Source organism: Grammomys surdaster, unplaced genomic scaffold (assembly GCF_004785775.1).
Source record: "Grammomys surdaster isolate TR1022 unplaced genomic scaffold, NIH_TR_1.0 130, whole genome shotgun sequence".
Classification (NCBI taxonomy): Eukaryota; Metazoa; Chordata; class Mammalia; order Rodentia; family Muridae; genus Grammomys; species Grammomys surdaster.
The window spans coordinates 19,232,522-19,251,190 of NW_021604588.1; the positions used below are offsets into that span (position 1 = coordinate 19,232,522).

Below are 18,669 nucleotides of genomic sequence, written 5' to 3' on the forward strand. Positions count from 1 at the left end.
AAAGAAATAATTTCAGGTAGGAATCTAAATCTTAGGCCAGAACAAAGAAGCAATTTCAGGCAGGAATCTAAATATTAGGCTAGAACAAAAAAGTAATTTCAGGCAGGAATCTAAATTTTAAGCTAGAACAAGGAAGTAGGCTTCAGACATGAAAATGACTTTGGGCTAGGATAGGGAAATTTGCTCAGATATTTTGGTCATCCTGGATAAGCCCTTAGAAACAGTGATCATGGGAGTGTTCACGGAATTTTGTTTATTGCCTTACTTGTTCTTTGACTATTTGTGTTTATTGTCTTGCTTGTTCCTTGACTATTTGCATCTGTTGTATTGCTAGTCCCTCAACCTAGAACTGACCTTAATACTTGCATATAATTCAAATGGTATAAAAGCAAAAAGGAGGAGGAAGGATGGGATAGGGGGTTCAAGGCAGGGGAAATGAGGAAAAGGGATGACATCTGAAATGTAAAGAAATAAAATATCCAATAAAAAAGAGCTTTACCATCTCTCAAACACTTGTCATATATTTTTAAAAGTGAACATCCAAATTCACACTCCACGCTGAATGTTGTAGTGACTTAACAAATCGAGATAGAAGGATTTTAAGTTAAGGGCAGCCTGAGTGTCACATGACAAAAAAAAACTCTCCATTTTTTTAAAAAAAAATTTTTTTCTTTGTATCAATAAGTTCAGATTCTTAAATTTTGTGCTATATGTGGCAGTGGTAAAAAATAGAGAAGACATGCCTATGTGTTACTCTGCCATTTTTGACACTTTCTGAAAAACAAAGGATCTAGTTCATGATTTTGTCTCTAAAATTTATTATCTACTAATGGAATCCACAAATTGTAGAAGGCATAACTCTTTAAAGATAAATACAGGGAGGGAGAAAGGAGTGAGAAACAGAGGATCAAGGAGGAGAAACTGGGGACAACCAGCTATGTGGTGTTTCCCTAGCAACCCCAGCCCTGGGAAGGATCAGGGGTTCAGAGATCCTCAGCTTTACAGGAGCTCTGAAGCCAGCCCGGGGTACCTGATACCCGGATTGAAAGAGATCTGAAGCCAGCCTGGGCTACCTGATACCCTGATTGAAGCCAGCCTAGGTTACCTGACACCTCGATTGAAAGAGATCTGAAGCCAGCCTGGGCTACCTGATACCCTGATTGAAAGAGATCTGAAGCCAGCCTGGGCTACCTGACACCTCAATTGAAAGAGATAAACAAACCCAGCTTTGTGCCTTCAGGATCATCAAAGTCAAGTACACTGAGACTATTTGATTCTGACTACACAGAGTGGCTGGGAGGAGATCATTCTGATTATAAGTGTAAACAAGTACAAATTTACACCATTATCTATACAAATAAGAAAGTCAAACCGTCACTGGAAAGATCCTGCTGTGTTTTAATCCGGAAGCACACATTCTACACCTTCTGTACGTGTGAGGGCAAGCTCTTGGTGATGAGTGTTTAGTTCCAGCATCCCTACAGGTCCATCATTAGTTGGCCACTGCTCCTGCTAAGAACCTACCAATCCAAATCCATGGCACTGGAAGAATCTTAAAGGTGTTTCTGAAGAAATTTCAGACAGAAGAAGCTGGAAGCTGTAAAGAAACTCAGAATGCCCCAGCATCCATCCCAGGGAAGGCCAGGATAGTGCAATAGAACAGCATTGGCTGGACCCACATCAGCTGCTCCACCAAGGGCAGTGGTTTCTGGCTATAACAAATCGTGGTTAGTAGAGTTAGTATGTCTTTTCATAATATAGCACTGTAGTAAACATTGAAACAAGCAGAGCAGTCTCCTGAAATACTGACTACTACAGAAACAATTTAGATGCAATTTTATTATTGCAGAAGTGTATCAGTATGTCCGAAATGGATAGATAAAGCATGATAATGGGGAATATACAGCATAATATTGTTCTCATATTTGTAATAACTGAGTGCATATGAGACTGCATATACAGAATTGTAGTTCTGTACAGAACCCAGAATGAAACCTGAAAGAAGAATTTCATAACCTGATTCATTATATAATAGCCACACAATGCCTTTGCAAGTAAAAAGTGGGCAAATAAGAGAATCCAATAAAACCTCTTTAAAAAAACACACACCCATGAGTCAAAATCAAGTTTAAAAGAATTAGAGGTCCAATTTTTTTATCTTAAATTCTGTTTATCTGTTAAAATTACAGTAATGTATACACCAGTGGCACCTCTGAAAGCACATCATAAGAACCTTGTGGGAAGGATGATTAATAGTATCAACTCAAAGCCAAATCATAACAGGCCAGGACAGAACACTAGATCCTGTGTCTCAGCACTCTGGCTGGGGGTAGAGGAGACCTGAACTGCTGTATTCCAGGATTTGAAAGTCTTCCTGAATAACACAGGAATAATCCAACTCAAAAACAATTACATGGATATTTTTAAAGAGTTGCTTTTTAAGTTGATTTTTACTTCATCTGTATGTTTCTGAATGTATGTATGCTATGTGGGTGCAGGGATTCATGGAAGCCACCTGGAGCTGGAGTTACAGGGAGTTGTGAGCTGCCCGATGTGGGAACTGGGAACCTAACCTGGGCCCTTTGCAAGAGCAGCAACTTGTCCCAAGTCTTTCTAACACCACAAATAAATATTATTTATTTAATTATTATCATATTATTTTTAAATGCTCTCTCTGAAACTTAGAGGAAAAACAAATACTAGTTGGACAATAAGTTATTCATTAATTCAAAGTTATTTACCACATAAGAACTGTGTGTAAGCTAGTATGCTTCTCAAAGACATACATATGCACATTTTATGTACATGAGTTTCCAAGCTAATATTCTTGAAGATAACATGAATTAAAATGAGTGAAGACTTAAATACCATATTAAAAGATTTTGAAAAAAACACATTCACAAGTGGAAGAGATTGTTTCTAGGAAAGAGCAGGAAGAGGGTTTAACGAAATCCTCTTAAATCAATGCTCATTGCTACTCATCTTAAACCACCTCTTGGTCAAGAATAGCAGTTATCAACCCAATAGCTGACATCAGAGATAGAAAAATCAATAGTCAGAATTAGCTCTGCTTTCATCTTTTTAAAACTAACTAGTTGCAAAAGTTTTATTTTCCAAAGTGTTTTGTATGACAAGGTCTCTTTTATGTAGCTTTAGCCTAGAACTGTGGATTCTCTTGACCAATGCCCCACATTATGGGATGGGAGGCAAGTGTCACCACACCTGGCATGAATGATCTTTCAAACATTTAAAATTATTATTCACTTATTTTACTGGGGTGGGGACAGCATGTGCAGGTCAGAGGATAATCTGAAGGAGTAGGTTGTCTTCTTCCCGTCGTGTGGATCCTGATGATGGAACTTGGGTCTTCAGACTTGGCAGCAAGTTCCCTATCTGTTGAGCCATCTTACTGTTTCCTTAAAATATCTTCTGAAAAAATCTAATAGTGCCATTTTTCCTTGAGAGACTTCAATATCCAGCCTCAGGAGACATATCAAAACTTCTGAATAAAGTCATAGCACTTAGTATAGCAAACAAAAACCTCCTTGATCTGGCCCATACACAACTCCCTTATCTTATTTCATCATTTGAACCCAGAGTATAGCCTTCTATTCTTTCAATTCTCTGAATAAACTTATGCTCTCTTGCCATAAGACCACAAAGTTACTTCTTGATTTTCCAACTACAAACTCCAAGATCGATACTCATAGTGCTTAAAGCCTTCATGCCATTAATAACGTTTTCATTCTTCTAGTCTGGGCTCATCTTTTACTCGTGTCTGTTTTTCCAAACAAGGTAAAGTATCTGCAAAACTGGAGGAACTGATAAAATGTGACACATGTGTGTGTGTGTGTGTGTGTGTGTGTGTGTGTGTGTGTGAGAGAGAGAGAGAGAGAGAGAGAGAGAGAGAGAGAGAGAGAGAGAGAGAGAGAGCAAAACATGTAAGACTAGACAGAAGAGGAGGAAGAAGACTGGCTTTGGGAGTAGGATCTGTACCATCAAGAGATACAGAATTCCTTGTGTACAGTATCATGAATCAGACAGTGGGACTGCACATCCTCAAAGGTTATAATTTTTGGTTTGTGAAACTAAAGAAGGAAAAAACTTGACCAAGTAAAAGATAAAAATATAATGCTGTGTCTCAGAGGTGAATGGAAAGACATCAAAAAGGAAAACAATGATTAACAGGTACCAAATGCTATGAGCTGCCATGGCAGCAAGGTCTCTCTGCAAGGGCTACAGAGTAAGAGGAAATCTTTCATTTTTCTTTTAAAATCGTATGAGTTCTTAACATGACTGTGGTAGGGAAGCACATAAAATATCCTTTATGACCCACACAAGGACACAGCAGTAAAGTGTCCATTAGGTCAAGGATCTCAATGAAGACAGTGAAGATAATCCCATTCAACAAGGTGGCTATAAGACAAAGCCCAAGATAGAAGAGAAAGTTGACTTTTCCTACTAACGGTTTACCATCATCAGACGTGACTCTACTAGATTTACTTCCCAATTGAATACAGTCTACTTAAATGAGTGGAAATGTTTTTAGCCTTCCCTATCAACAGTTAGCAGATGTGTGTCTCTGCAACAAATGAGAGGAATATGGTGCCCAGCTTCACTAACCTCTTCTTTGTAGTTCACACAGCATTAGTTATGACACTCAACTGTTAGTGTACTACACACTGAATCGGCCATCTCCTTATGGTACTGAGCACGCAGATTGTAAGCAGCCAAGCTCGCAGAATTGTTAGTTTCTTTTTAAAAAATATCTCTGCTGGAGACACTAGTCAAACATCAAATTAATCTTTTTCTGGAGTATTTAATAATAATGTATATAAACACAAATGTATGCTGTATTAATAAGCATATATCACAAAATGGGAAAAACTTTTAAAAGTATTAGTTTTAACTGAGTTTTAATGTATGCACTGATATCTTACTTCCATGCATTTTTTCTGTTGTCCTTAAAAAAATACCTGTTTTAAATGAATTTTACAGATATTTTGGTTAGCACTTGGATGCTGAGTGCTCACACAATATGTCAGAAACCACTAGACATTCTATGTTTAAAATGAAAAACTGTGGGTAACACTTTATTTTAATGGTAAAATAATTAGTTCCAGATTATAATGAAAATCCTATAGCAGTGAATAAATTATGCCATCTACATGGATTTGAAATAAATTTAATATGATCAGTGTTATCACAGTGAATACTGAGTGAATTAATAATGACAAAAGACCCAAAGTATTAACAGCAATGCAATAAAACATCAAGAGGAAGCAAGAAGTTTCTGGTCATTTTGTCATCAAGTATAGGCACAGGAACTCTGGGAAGTATGTGTGCACATCCCAGGCCAGGAATTAACTGGCAGTGAATTGAAAAATGAAGAGTATACGGTTATGCATTTTCCTAGTAACACACAAATATTGCTTTTATGTATCTACGGGCTGGACTTAGTCTGACCGACATATATTAGCTATGAATAAATGAATGTTAGATTAAAAACCCAACATTCTTCCTTTCTCATTACTACACAACGCAAAACTATGTTATACTGTAGGAGTAATATTTCAACACTGGCTGACCTGTGTTATCAGGTATATTGATGTGTAGAATGACTGTTCTGCATATGATTTTGCTAGCCTTTAAAGTTTTAACCACCTTAAAGGGGAAAATCTATACTTAATCTATATTTTATAATTATCACTGTGTCTGAGAAAAGGGTCTTGGTGCTAATAAACAGGGCTACTCTTAGGAAATGGGAGCTTCATTTTTGTTTTTTATTAATAGTCTCATTACTATTTTCGTTGCTTTTATTTAACAGGTTAACAAATGTGGGGATGCAAGGACCTTGATGTTAGAACATAAATCAGGAGACATCATAGTTCATCACAAAGATTACTATTATTAGTTCATGCTAAAGTATCTTTTATTTACTGTTCATTACTTCCTAAAAAACTCCGGTCAGTACTGGGTACTGGAAGTCAGAGTGTCTACTGGACAGATTACAAAGGGATAAAGTCACAGGGCTGTCAGAGTTTGCATGGGGAAGAATACTCGCATACTAGGGCTGAGTGGGGTTGCCTGTTACAGTGCAAGCCTACAAAGGAATGGTCTATGGTAAGGTGAATGAACGGTCTACCTGTAAAGGCAGGCAACCTAGCTTCTCCTATATAAAATGTCGGGAAAGCCATCCCAACTGGCAGGGAGGCTACAGTTCAACATGGGAGACAGGGACTGCACTGAGACGGGTATCTATGTCCAAGAATGGGGTACCCACTGTGGTAAGAGAAATTGGGTCACACACATGGAGAATAGCCTAATAAAGCAGGTGTAATCAGGATAATGAGGGATAGGCTTCTCACATCTGGAAAAACAAAGAAAAGCCATGTGTGGCGGTGTATTCCTGGGATACTATTTAGGATGTAGACAGGAAGAAGGCTGGAGTTCAGGAGTTTAGGAGCAACAGCATACTATAGAATAAATCTTTGGGTGCTGAATATGAAGCTGAGTTTTCACAATGGCTTTTAATATCACAAAGCCAACTCGTGGCTTTTAATGTCCACATTGACTAACACAGAAAATAACACAGGGGTACAATGTCTTAAGTGCACATACACATCTTAATGTACATATATGAACTGCCCCTAGCTCTACCTACTAAAAGTAACCTTCCCCAGAAATACCTCCAATGACAAGGTGAACTTAGTGTAAGGATCAAGGGCTCCTTGGAGAAACGGATAGTGAGGAGACCAGAATACTTTCTTTTGTCAGAAAACAGGGATGTTTTGTGGTGATCAGGACAAAGCAGAAAGTACGACATGGTCCTCTTTGGACAAATGTTAGAATTAAATTAAGAAGAGAAAAAGAGACTTTAGTTCATTGACTAGAACAGGAAAGCATGAGACCACATGGATAATAGTAAGTAAATTTACAGCGAGTTGTGGAATAGAAAATATGGCTTCCAGGTACTTGCTTTAACACACACACTTTGATTAAAAGAGAAAGAGAATATTCTAGTGGAGAAGTCTCTTAGTCGTCTTCTTTGTCAGATGGTTGACAGTGACAGAACAACACAGGACCATATGGAATCTGGTTATCATAGTTTGAGGACCACAGCGTCGCTCAGAAGCCATTCCACCCCCAAAATATGTGCCCTGTATTCAAGGGGAAAAACCCAGAAATTTTCTATAAGACAACTAACCTGTAATCTTCAAAAGTGTCAAAAGTCATTTAAAAAAAAACAAGCAAAAATAGATAAATATTCCACACTCATGGTAACTAAGAAAGACAGGGCAAGTGGAATCCAGTAACATTTTAAAATTTTTCTTTGATAATTTCATACATGTATACAATCACTTTTGATCACTTTACACTTCCCATTACCTTCTCTGATTCCCTTCGTACCCATAGATGCCTTTCTTCTTCCTAAACAGTCCTCTCCCAATTAAAACAACAGCAAAACAACAAGACACCAACAACACCAACACCAACACTGAGTTTAATTCCGGTTGCTTGCAGGATCAAGGGTTGGGTTACTCACTAGAGCATGGATAACTTATCAGTGTCTATACCAAAGAAGAAATTGGTACTACCTCTCACAGCAACCAGTAAAAACCAATAGTCCTTCTGGATGAATGGGTACATAGGATCCTTTAGCTATAAAGATTTTGAGGACATACTTTTGTTTAGGGTTGCATAACTCTTCCAAAAATTATTAATGAAGTGAGCAAATCTTGGAGGTTCACAGTGAAACAGAAGTACAAGTTTGCATCCACTTTCTGATGTCCGTGCTTGGATTGTGGTTATATAGAGGAACATTCTGATGTGTGAAAAATGTGCAGAGTGATGCAAGGGCAGGAGGGAGCTGCAACCTTTAACCTTACAAGTTTGATGTTCTTCTGAGTACTGCACATGCGTGCATTTGTGTGTTCACATGCGTGTATGCTTCTAGCAAATTTTAATTTCAAATACAGGTTTTAATTTCTAAAAGTATCATTTTTCTTTCACTTTTTATAAAGTTCTTGTTATATTCATGCATTCCTCTTGATTTTTATTTATATTTGAAAAGTGACTTCAAAAGCCATTGGTACCATTTTATATTCCTGGTTTGTTTCTACTGATAGAATTTTTTTCACTCTTACAGGTCAGAGTTTGCTACACTTCCCCCTTGCCCCAGGACTTAGTGAATAGATCCCAGATACTACATATGCTCCATTTTGAAGAGGTTAGAATTTTACCAAAAATCACCTCCAGGCAAAAACAAATAACTAAAATGATTGGCTAATCTCCTTAGTTTACTTCTTTGGGATCAAATCCTACATTGGCTACTGTACTGTGCCTAAAATTCATTGAAAAACATTTTTTTAACTTAATCCAGTTTTTCAAAGTTAGGGCCAAGTTTTCTATTAGTAATATCTTTCTGCACACTTTAATCTTGGTTCTAAAGTAACCTTTATATCTTAGAACATATTTTTCTTATTGATTTGTTTCACAAATAGTTGATGACTGTGTAATGCCCAGTTTGTAATTAAGACAGAAAAATATCAAAGTAACCAAGACTCTGTTCTCCCTGACCCTCCAATTTCACAATTTAAAACTTTACACATCTTTTTGTTTTAAACATCACTTTGTTTATCCCCAGATTCATATTTAGAAATTTATGACTTTCTGCATTCTAAAATTGCCTAAGTACATTTTAAACCTGAATTTGTCTCAAGGATTCTTTTCATATCGTAATGTACAACATTTATTTCTTTGGATGCCTTTTACACCTACATTCGTGCTTGTGTGTGTGTCTCAAACGCACATACACATGAAAATCATGACAAGGATGTGGAAATCAGAGGACACCTCACATGAGTCACTTGGTCATTTCTATCCTCCCACCCTGTGGGTCCTGGGATCAAACTCAGATCTCAATGTTTAGAACTGAGTGCCTTCAGCAGCTGAGACATCTCTCCAGTCCAATTCATCCTTTTTAAAAACAGCTGTGCATATATTGTCCTTATAGAGATTCAGACTGATTCCATTTTGTTTTACAAAATAATTTTTAATGAATGTTTTTGCATGAAAACATTATACATAAAATTATCTTGTACACAAATTATATACATATGAGTTCATTTCTATATGGACAGTAGGAAATTTTTTGAGTCAAATTACATGCATTCTGATGCTATAAAACCATAGGCATATTCTTAAATTATAATTTTTATTTGCTAACTGTGTACTGCCTGGTATTCTGCAAAATTATTCATTTATTATTTGTTTTCAGGGGGTGTCATTTAACCCATACTAGCCTCTATCTCTGTTCCTAGCTCAGGGCAGACTCTGCCTCCTTATCATCCCACGTTTGCCTTCCCAGCACTGCTTACAGGTGCGCCAACCCCAGACTCACTTTGCTTTTCCAAATCTCCTGTGAGTGCTGTAGGGTATTACTCATGAAAGATGATGTTAGTACTTATTTTAAAATTCTTGTTTGTTTGTTTTGAGGCTAGTCTCAGATTCACAGAAATCCTGCCTCATCTTTCTGAGTAAAAGTATTATATATGTGAGCCACAATTTCTGGCTTCCCTTGCAACTTTTATGCTTTTATTTTACTATCTTACAATAGTTAATAATTATTAAGGAAAGGATTGACTACTCATTAAATGTTATTGAAACAGTTACATTTTGATCCATCTCAAATGACACATACACATAAATATATTCACGAAACAAGGCAAAATAAAGTAAAACTTTAGTTAGAAGTATATAAAGAGAGTTATTTTATAATTGTTGGCTGGGAAAAACTATCCCAAGAAAGATTAAAATTCTTAAAGCTAGAAGAACATATTCACTAATTTGACTACCTAAAATTTAAACAAGAACTGGTTGTATAGCACTTGAATGATTTCCCACACTCTAAAGGCCCTGGGTTTCGTTCTGAGTACAAATAACACAGTAAACATAAAACCAGGAAGTTAGAAAAGAAAATAACTGGTGCATCACTGCATAAAAATCACAGCAACTGACTTCCTGGTGCTGGTTTGGGACTGGGGAATGAGGAGAGTCTGGGAGGTTTTAAGACTACATGGAGAGAACACTCATAGAGGCTGAAGCAGTCAGGAGGCTACTGATGTTAGCAGCTGGAAAAAGAACCCATGGCAGGGTTTAAATATGAAACGTCCTTATTTGCTCATGATCTGGATGTTTAAGGTGCTGCTGTTTTGGGGAGCTTGTGGACACTTTAGGGGATAGGACATAGCTTGGAGGGTATTGATCATGGGGACTCCTTATTATAATCATTGCTTCCTGTCATGCATTCTGCTTCTTGCCCCCATGAATTGTAGAAACTCCTCTGTTATATGCATTAAAAGCCAAAAAAGTAATTCCTCCATGAACATTTTTCTTTCAGGCATTGGGTCACAGTAATAAAAGTAACATACATCATATGCTGCATGACAACCATCAAGATCATTGACTGAAATCTTTCAGAGAACTGAAAGGGAGCACTTGAACTTGCCCCAGGAGATGTGCAGAAAGAACTTGTAAAGTGCCATGTGAATTGTCCAGACTGTATGGGAGAAGGCATCTTGTGGGTCCAACACAATGCTCAGTAAAGTAACTGTTGAGTGCTGGGACTGGAATGCCCACTGCTGCTGCCTCTATTCGTCTCCTCTCTTCTTTTCTTTGAATCCTTTCCCTGATTTGATGGTCATTTGATTACAGATGCATAATCCGGTCTACATTTCTCTGGATGAGGGCTCATGAATGGCATACTCAGAGTGTTCATGTGTCTAAAATGTCTTCCATCTCCTCATTAAAACATGGACCCTTGCCATGATTCTTAAAGTCTGTTTTAAAAAATCAGTGATTATTATTTTTCCTGTCTTCTAAGATCAGATGTCAAACAGAAAATCTACCCTATGCCAGGCTTTCTTAGCAATTACTCCCCCCACTTTCTATATAGGCTAAAAATTATGAGAATATTTTTCTTTAGTATTCTTAGACTTATGCTAGATAATATCTAAGAGTGTGTATGCTAGTTTGAATGAAAAAGGCCCCCATAAAGTCATATGTTTGGATACTTAATCCCAGAATTGTTTGGGAAGGATTAGGAGCTATGGCTTTGTTGGAGGAGGTGTGTCACTAGTGTCAGGCTTTGAGGTTTAAAAAAACTCAAGCTTGTTCTTTCTGGTTCCTGCTTGTGGATCACAATGTGAGCTCTCAGCTACTGCACCAGCACCACGCCTGCCTCCTTGTGCCCACGCTCCCTCTATGATGGCCATGCACTCTAACCTCGTGAGGCTGTAAGCCCTGAAATGAACCCCTCCTTCTACAAATTGCTTTGGTGTTAGTGTTTTGTTTTGAAGTTTTTATCATTCCATTTGTTTACATCTCAAATGTTACCTCACTTCTGGGTTACCCCTCCACAAACTCCCCTACTCTCCTCCCTCCCCTTTGCCTCTATGAGGGTGCTCCCCCACCCACCCAACCTGTCCCGCCCCACCACTCCAGCATCCCCCTATGCTGGGTCATCAAACCTCCACAGGACCAAGGGCCTCTCCTCATACTGATGTGAGACAAGGTCATCCTCTGCTACATATGTATGTGGAGCCATGGATCCCTCCCGGTACACTCCTTGGTTGGTGGTCTAGTCCCTGAGAGCATTGGGTGGTCTGGTCAGCCGATGTTGTTCTTCCTATGGGGCTGCAATTCTCCTTCGCTCCTCCAGTCCTTTTGCCAGCTTCCCCACCGGGATCACGAGCTCAGTCTGATGGATGGATCCAAGCCTCCATATCTGCATTGGTCAATTGCTGGCTGAACCTCCCAAGGAGCAGCCAGGCTAGGTTCCTGTCAGCAAGTGCTTCTTGGCAACTGCAACAGTGTCCGGTTTGGTGTCTGCAGAAAGGATGGACTCCCAGGTGGAACAGTCCCCAAATGGCCCTTCCTTCAGTCTCTGCTCCATTTTTTGTTTGTCCCTGTTCTTCCTTTGGACAGGAACATTTCTGGGTTAAAAACTTTGAGATGGGTGGGTGGTCCCATCCCTCAACCGAGGCCGTGCCTATTTACTGGAGGTGGTCTCTACAGGTTCTATCTCCCCTTTGCTGTGCATTTTGGATAAAGTCATTCCCATTGGGTGGCTCTAGTTTCCCTGGCTTCTGGGACCCTCCAGTGGCTACTCCCAGTTCTTCCTCCACCATTGCTACATATTTTTATTTGATTTCCTGACCCTCTGTACCTTTCTCCTGTACCCTCCAGTACCTGATACTGCCCCCCTTATTTCCTCCCCTTCCTCTCTCCTTCCCATGTCCCCCCACCTTCCTCTACCTCCCGAGAGATCATCTTGTTTCCCTCTCAATGCAGAACACTAGTCTTCCTTCCTCCTAAGTTTCATATGGACTGTGGGTTGTATCATGGGCATTCCGAGCTTTTGGGCTAATATCCACTTATCAGTGAGTACATACCATGTGTGTTCTTTTGTGTCTGGGTTACCTCACTCAAGATGATATTTTCTACTTCCATTCATTTGCCTGCAAATTTCATGAAGTCATTGTCTTTAATAGCTAAGTAGTACTCCATTGTGTAAATGTACCACATTTTCTGTATTCATTCTTCTGTTGAGGGATATCTGGGTTGTTTCCAGCTTCTGGCTATTATAAATAAGGCTGCAATGAACATAGTGAAGCATGTGTCCTTGTTGTATGTTGTATATATGCCCAGTAGTGGTATAGCTGGGTCTACAGGTAGAACTATTTCCAATTTTCTCAGGAAACACCAAATTGATTTCCAAAGTGGTTTTACCAGTTTGCAGTCCCACCAGCAACTGAAGAATGTTCCTCTTTCTTCAATCCTCACCATAATCTGCTGTCACCTGAGTTTTTTATCTTAGTCATTCTGCTGACTGGTGTAAAGTGGAATTTCGGGGTCGTTTTGATTTGCATTTCCCTGATGACTAAGGATGTCAAACTTTTCTTTAAGTGCTTCTTAGCTATTCGAGATTCTTCCACTGAGAATTCCCTGTTTAGCTCTATACCCCATTTTTTAATAGGGTTAAATAGGGTTTAACAGGATTTTAATAGGGGTCTCTGGAGTCTAACATCTTGAGTACTTAGTATATTTTGGATATTAGCCCTCTATTGGATGCAGGGTTGGTAAGTATCTTTTCCCAATCTGTGGGTTGCTGTTTTGTCCTATTGAAAGTGTCGTTTGCCTTACAGAAACTTTTCAGTTTTATGAGGTCCCATTTGTTGATTCTTGATCTCAGAGCATAAGCCATTGTTGTTCTATTCAGGAAAATTTCCCCTGTGCCCATGTGTTCGAGGTTCTTCCCCACTTTCTCCTCTATTAGTTTCAGTTTATCCGGTTTTATGTGAAGGTCTTTGATCTGCTTGGACTTGAGCTTTATACAAGGAGATAGAATGGGTCAATTTGCATTCTTCTACATGTTGAGTGCCAGTTGAACCAGCATCATTTGTTGAAAATGTTGAAAAAAGATTTCCACTGGATAGTTTTAGCTCCTTTGTCAAAGATCAAGTTACCATAGGTATGTGAGTTCATTTCTGAGTATTCTCTCCTATTCCATTGATCTTGACCACGCAGTTTTAATCACTATTGCTTTGTAGTACAGCTTGAGGTCAGGGATGGTGATTCCTCCAGAAGTTCTCTTATTGTTGAGAATAGTTTTTGCTATCTTGGGTTTTTTGTTATTCCAAATGAATTTGCAAATTGCTCTTTCTAACTCTATGAAAAATTGAGTTGGAATTTTGATGGGGATTGCATTGAATCTGTAGATTGCTTTCAGCAAGATGGCCATTTTTAATATATTACTCCTGCCAATCCAAGAGCATGGGAAATATTTCCATCTTCTAAGGTCTTCTTTGATTTCTTTCTTCAGGGACTTGAAATTCTTGTCATTTAGATCTTTCACTTGCTTGGTGAGAGTCACACCAAGATATTTTATAGTATTTGTGACTACTGTGAAGGGTATTGTTTCCCTAATTTGTTTCTCAGCCCATTTATCCTTTGAGTAAAGGAAAGCTACTGATTTGTTAGAGTTGATTTTATATCAGTCACTTTGCTGAAGTTGTTTATCCGTTGTAGCAGATCTCTGGTAGAATTTTTGGGGTTATCATCTGTGAATAGTGATATTTTGACTTCCTCCTTCCCAATTTTTATCCCTTTGATCTCCTTTTGAAACACTTTAATGCAGGAACTCAATGATTTAAGCACTGCTTATACCAAATACAATTTCACACAGACACACACACACACAAAGATAAAATTACTAGATCTTTGATGTTTCTGATCTTTGACAAATGATTTAGGCTAACTAAACCAGACTTCCCTTAGTTATAATCAATGAATAATAAAAGGTACCACATAAGGTAGCTATAATCATATTTTAAAAAATTTTGTGAATGGTATGACTGTGTGCATGCATGTGTATTGTGCTTAGTATTAAGTTCTGATGAGAACAAAAATTAAGTTAATTCCAAATCCAAAATATATATATGTCACACAAACAAAGTTATGAAAAATAGGAAATTTAAATTAGCTTAAAACATTGTAACATGTTAAATGTCCATTTGGTAAGCACAGTAACAAATGGGAAGGTATTAACTCAGCCTGTCGTGAACTTCTTTAGTTTTGACTGAAAGTATTCCATATTTGCCTCAGTAATGAGGAATATATGATTAATCCCTAAAAGATAAAGAAGATTTTTTTTAAACATAGGACCTTTTCCAATAGTTGAGGCCCACTTTGAACACATTATTTAGTCCAGGGGTTGGGGTTATAAAACTGAGCCAAAATGCCTGGCAGGATCAATATTAACATTACAAATAAAATTTTAAAGAAAAATTTATCATGTGAAAATAACAAATCTTGGTACATAGTAATATATTTTCACAACAAAATCATCTTTCTACTTTAGCATTACTCCGGTGCCAGTAATGAGATAGAGACACTTTGAGTCACTACCTTGTTGTAGACACTGAAGAATGGCATTAAAATAAGGCTGTTGCCTTCCTGGTAATGAGTACAGCTACAGTTCACTTAAGCCATTGGACTAGCAGAGCTTGGGGTTTCCTCCCACTGCTCCAGCCACACCATTTAGGGGAAAGAGAATTTTGTCCTGTGGAAGTGTACAACACTATGTAACCCTGCACAGAGTATTCAGACTGACTCTCATTTTCCTTTCCTTCTGGATTAGGAAATAAATACATCGTTTAGAAGAGTGCTAGCCAATTGCAGAAAAAAACCCTATGTAGCTTTTTTCCCTAGTGTCCATTTGAAATGCAAAACAGGGCCCCACAGGAGCTTCTGCCAGAGATGCAGACTTCCTGGCTCTGAGACACACTGAATCAGAATCAACACATTTAACAGATATCCCGGATGACTCTAGAGGATATGTTCATGAAGAGCTACTGTACTCAGTAGCCATTGGGGAATGACAAGAATTTCTCAAGAAATGTTCTTCTTTAAATTTCAATATATTAGTTAAAAATTTGATTACATTTTATTTATTATTTTTAATGTTTAGTATCTATATGTTTGAAGAGGTCCCCTGACCTCTCCAGGAATCTGTTTTCTCTTTCCATCATGTGGATCCTGGGGATCAAACTCAGGTCATAGAGCTTGGCAGCAGGTGCATATTTGTATCTACTCAGAAATCTCACTAGCCCATACTTATATCACATATGATTACTTTCTTGCCTGGGCCCTCCTTACCCAAGCCTTTGGCTAGTTCTACAGTTTTAAGTATACATTCCTTCTAATTCTCTAATCCAACCAGGAAGTGATTGGTTACCCTCAGAAGAGCTATCCCACTATTGCTCCCCTGGACATATCTTCCCAGGTAGTTCAGTATTTAAGTACACAGGGTCTACAGCTTCGTGTGAACTGAGTGACCTATGTCCTTTAACAGCTTGCCTAGCACACAGTGGCACTCTGAATGCCAGCTATGGAAAAGTAAATCAGTCGCTCAGTTTTGACTTAGAGAGCATCACAATTCCTTTTTAAATGGGTGCTTCACAATAGGCTGTCAACAGCAAGCTCAACTTGTTTCTGTTGCACATTGAAGTCATAAACAAACACAAGCCTGCCACATAACTCTAAACGAATGCTAAATAATTTCTGAATGTTAAGCATAAGAATTCCACTGCTTTGTGCTTATTTAAAGATGATTAATTGGAAGTTTCAGCAATGTAATTATTCACTAAATAATTGTTGTGGCTATTCCATTTTAGGAAATAAGACAGTAGGGGCTGAAATAATGGTTAAAATAAGAGGCAAGAAAAAGCAACACTGGCCCATGTCTGGGAAGAAGATCCATACCATCTCATAAAAATCGCTACATTGAATTATGCTAGAGGTTCACGATGAAAGAGCAACATCATAGTATGTTAGGATAAGAATAGCTTATCAGGACTTTCTCACACTGTCTGCTGTATTTTATCATGCTTTTTGTAGTGTATTTTTTGTGGTTTCTTCTAAGTTACTTAAACCGCTGCGGCATTACTTCTAGTTTCAATGCCCCCTTTCATGGACAGGAGGTTTAGGTGTGGGGGATGAGAAGGCTGTCTTAGCTGTTGCCCATTGACTGGTACTAATTATCTTGTCACAATGGTGTAGAAACTTCCCCTTAACACAAATGAATCACAGATGAATTCCATGATGTTTGTGAGATAAGTGAAGCTCAAATTCCCTTCTGGACAATGACATTCTGAGTTCATGGAATTACCTGGGTAGCCTGGTTAATATCAGCTAGGTCACTAGTCCTTTATTGTGTAAAATAGGTTTCACCAAACCAAACTGCTCAGTGATTATTTTAAAATAGCAGAAAAGAAGAAGAAAAGAAACCCACAAAACAAAACAGTACTTTGAGGGAGACTCCCCAGTATTGCTCAGGGCAGCCTTGAATTTTCTGTGTCGTCCAGTCTGAATTGGACTCACAATGATCCTCCTGCCTGTTTCACCAGTGAGGGATCACTTCATTTTGGGCTGCCCTTAATAATTCTCTATTCTGGGATCTTTCTTAGGGTATATCAACCTATTAGTGACTTGTCAATGTATATATAATCCAATTGTGCAATATATATATATACATATATACATATATACATATATACATATATACATATATATATATATACATACATATATATATATATATATATATATTTAAATTTCTGATCAAGTTTGAATCACCATGGGGAGAATTTAGAAAAATTTCTTGAAGTAACTTGTTAACAGTAAACTTCTTCTAAGACCCCTCTCTTCGCTACTCACCGGTTTCTAAAGTAGTACTGACTTTCTAGAAAGGGAGCCCGTGCCAGCAGCTTGGCTAAAGTAGCCATGGTCTCCAAGGCCAGGAGTTCATCAAAATTGTTACTATCAGTGTCCATGGCAACTGGGCTGAACCAAGGGCACTTCCGACTTTTTCACCTTTCCTTCCACTCTGTTTCAGTTTCAAGTAACTGGACAGAGAAATCAGATTTGTTCATATCAGAACCGACTCCAGCCGACAAGCTCCTTTCTCCTAGAAGCTCGAGCCGCTTACGGGAAGGGTCCACCACGCGAAAGGGAGCGAATGGTCGCTTCCGGCTTCCGGTTTCCGCCTCCAGCCGGCTCCCGGAAGTTGCTCTCAAAAATGCTGAAGTGCTGTGTGGAAGTGACTGGGGCTGCAGGAGTTGGAGTCGGTCCTCGGGCCTGAGCCTCGAGGCCGCGCTCCCGGGTGTCGTTGATGTTTGGGGCCGACGGGCGCCCAGCGATCGGAGCCGCCGCCGCCGCCGCCCGGAAGAGCTGGTGAGCCCGGCGGGCCGTTGGGAACGGGGCGAGAGAACAGCTCGCGGGGCTCCGGGTCAGGGACAGCTGGGCACCGACTTCCTTCAGGACGCCTTCCCGTTGCCCCAGCCAAACCGGCCACAGTGTACTAGATTCCGTGGGTGACAAGATTACAGAAATCCCCAGTCCAGGAAGTTTCTTAGTGGAAGAGACATCAGGCTCTCGTACTCCCTGCGCAGCTCGGTTCGTGTAAAACCTAGAAGTTTTCCACCACCCAGGAGGTTCTGTCCTAGTTTCCGTGAGATGGGTGTTTTCCAGTAGCCTTAGGTTTGGGATTGGAATTTGTCTTTAGTGTATCCTCACCCATCGCTGTAAGTTCCCAAACTGCTTTCACAAATCACACATGATCCTTATGGCATCTCTGTTGTAGGAGACTCGTAGGCACAGAAAATTTAAGAGGCAAAGTTTTCTGTGCCCTTGAGTGCCAGAGATGTTAAGTTTTGGATTTTCTGGTTGAAAACCCTGGTCGCCCAACCTTCGCTCCCCCACACCCCCGTTTTCTTTCAAGGCTTTTCCCTTCAGAGAAACATTAGTGTAACAAGAAAGTAGATAGATCCCCTGCGGTCAATCCTGAAACATAAACATCTGACCAGTAAGTCAAGAACTGTGATTTTAAAGTTCAGGCCAGTGGGCTCTGATTTCTGCTTGTTTTGCATCACTGACAAAAATTAAAAGAATATCTTAGGGCAGATGCCTTATTTGGCTCCTCTCGAGAGAGAGATCATTTTGAACAAGTGTCGTTTTTGTTAGAGTAGTAGAGTAGTAGGAGGTGCTTTGTACATGAGCAGTTTTCATTGGTGTACTCAGCTTGGAATAAGAGGCACAGGTCATAAT

At 39.1% G+C, this 18,669-nt stretch overlaps 2 protein-coding genes across 7 annotated transcripts in view; one reads left to right on the forward strand and one right to left on the reverse strand.

Moving 5' to 3' along the window:
• Spata17 (spermatogenesis associated 17) overlaps positions 1–17,557 on the reverse strand; it is a 166,023-nt gene extending 148,466 nt beyond the window's left edge. The window contains exon 1 of the mRNA XM_028761403.1: positions 17,281–17,557. Within this exon, the coding sequence (XP_028617236.1) occupies positions 17,281–17,396 (116 nt within the window). The 5' untranslated portion in view covers positions 17,397–17,557. The remainder of the gene's footprint in view (positions 1–17,280) is intronic.
• Positions 17,558–17,622: 65 nt separating this feature from the next.
• Positions 17,623–18,669, forward strand: part of Gpatch2 (G-patch domain containing 2) — a 135,368-nt gene continuing 134,321 nt past the window's right edge. For 4 of the 6 annotated variants that reach the window (XR_003710091.1, XM_028757848.1, XM_028757870.1 and 1 more), the window contains exon 1: positions 17,713–17,796. Coding sequence is in view for 5 of the 6 variants with exons in the window: in XM_028757848.1 (XP_028613681.1) it covers positions 17,735–17,796 (62 nt within the window). In the remaining variant the exon portion in view is untranslated. Of the gene's footprint in view, positions 17,797–18,669 lie in introns of all 6 variants that reach the window. The other 2 variants (XM_028757832.1, XM_028757880.1) reach the window with 1 other exon arrangement.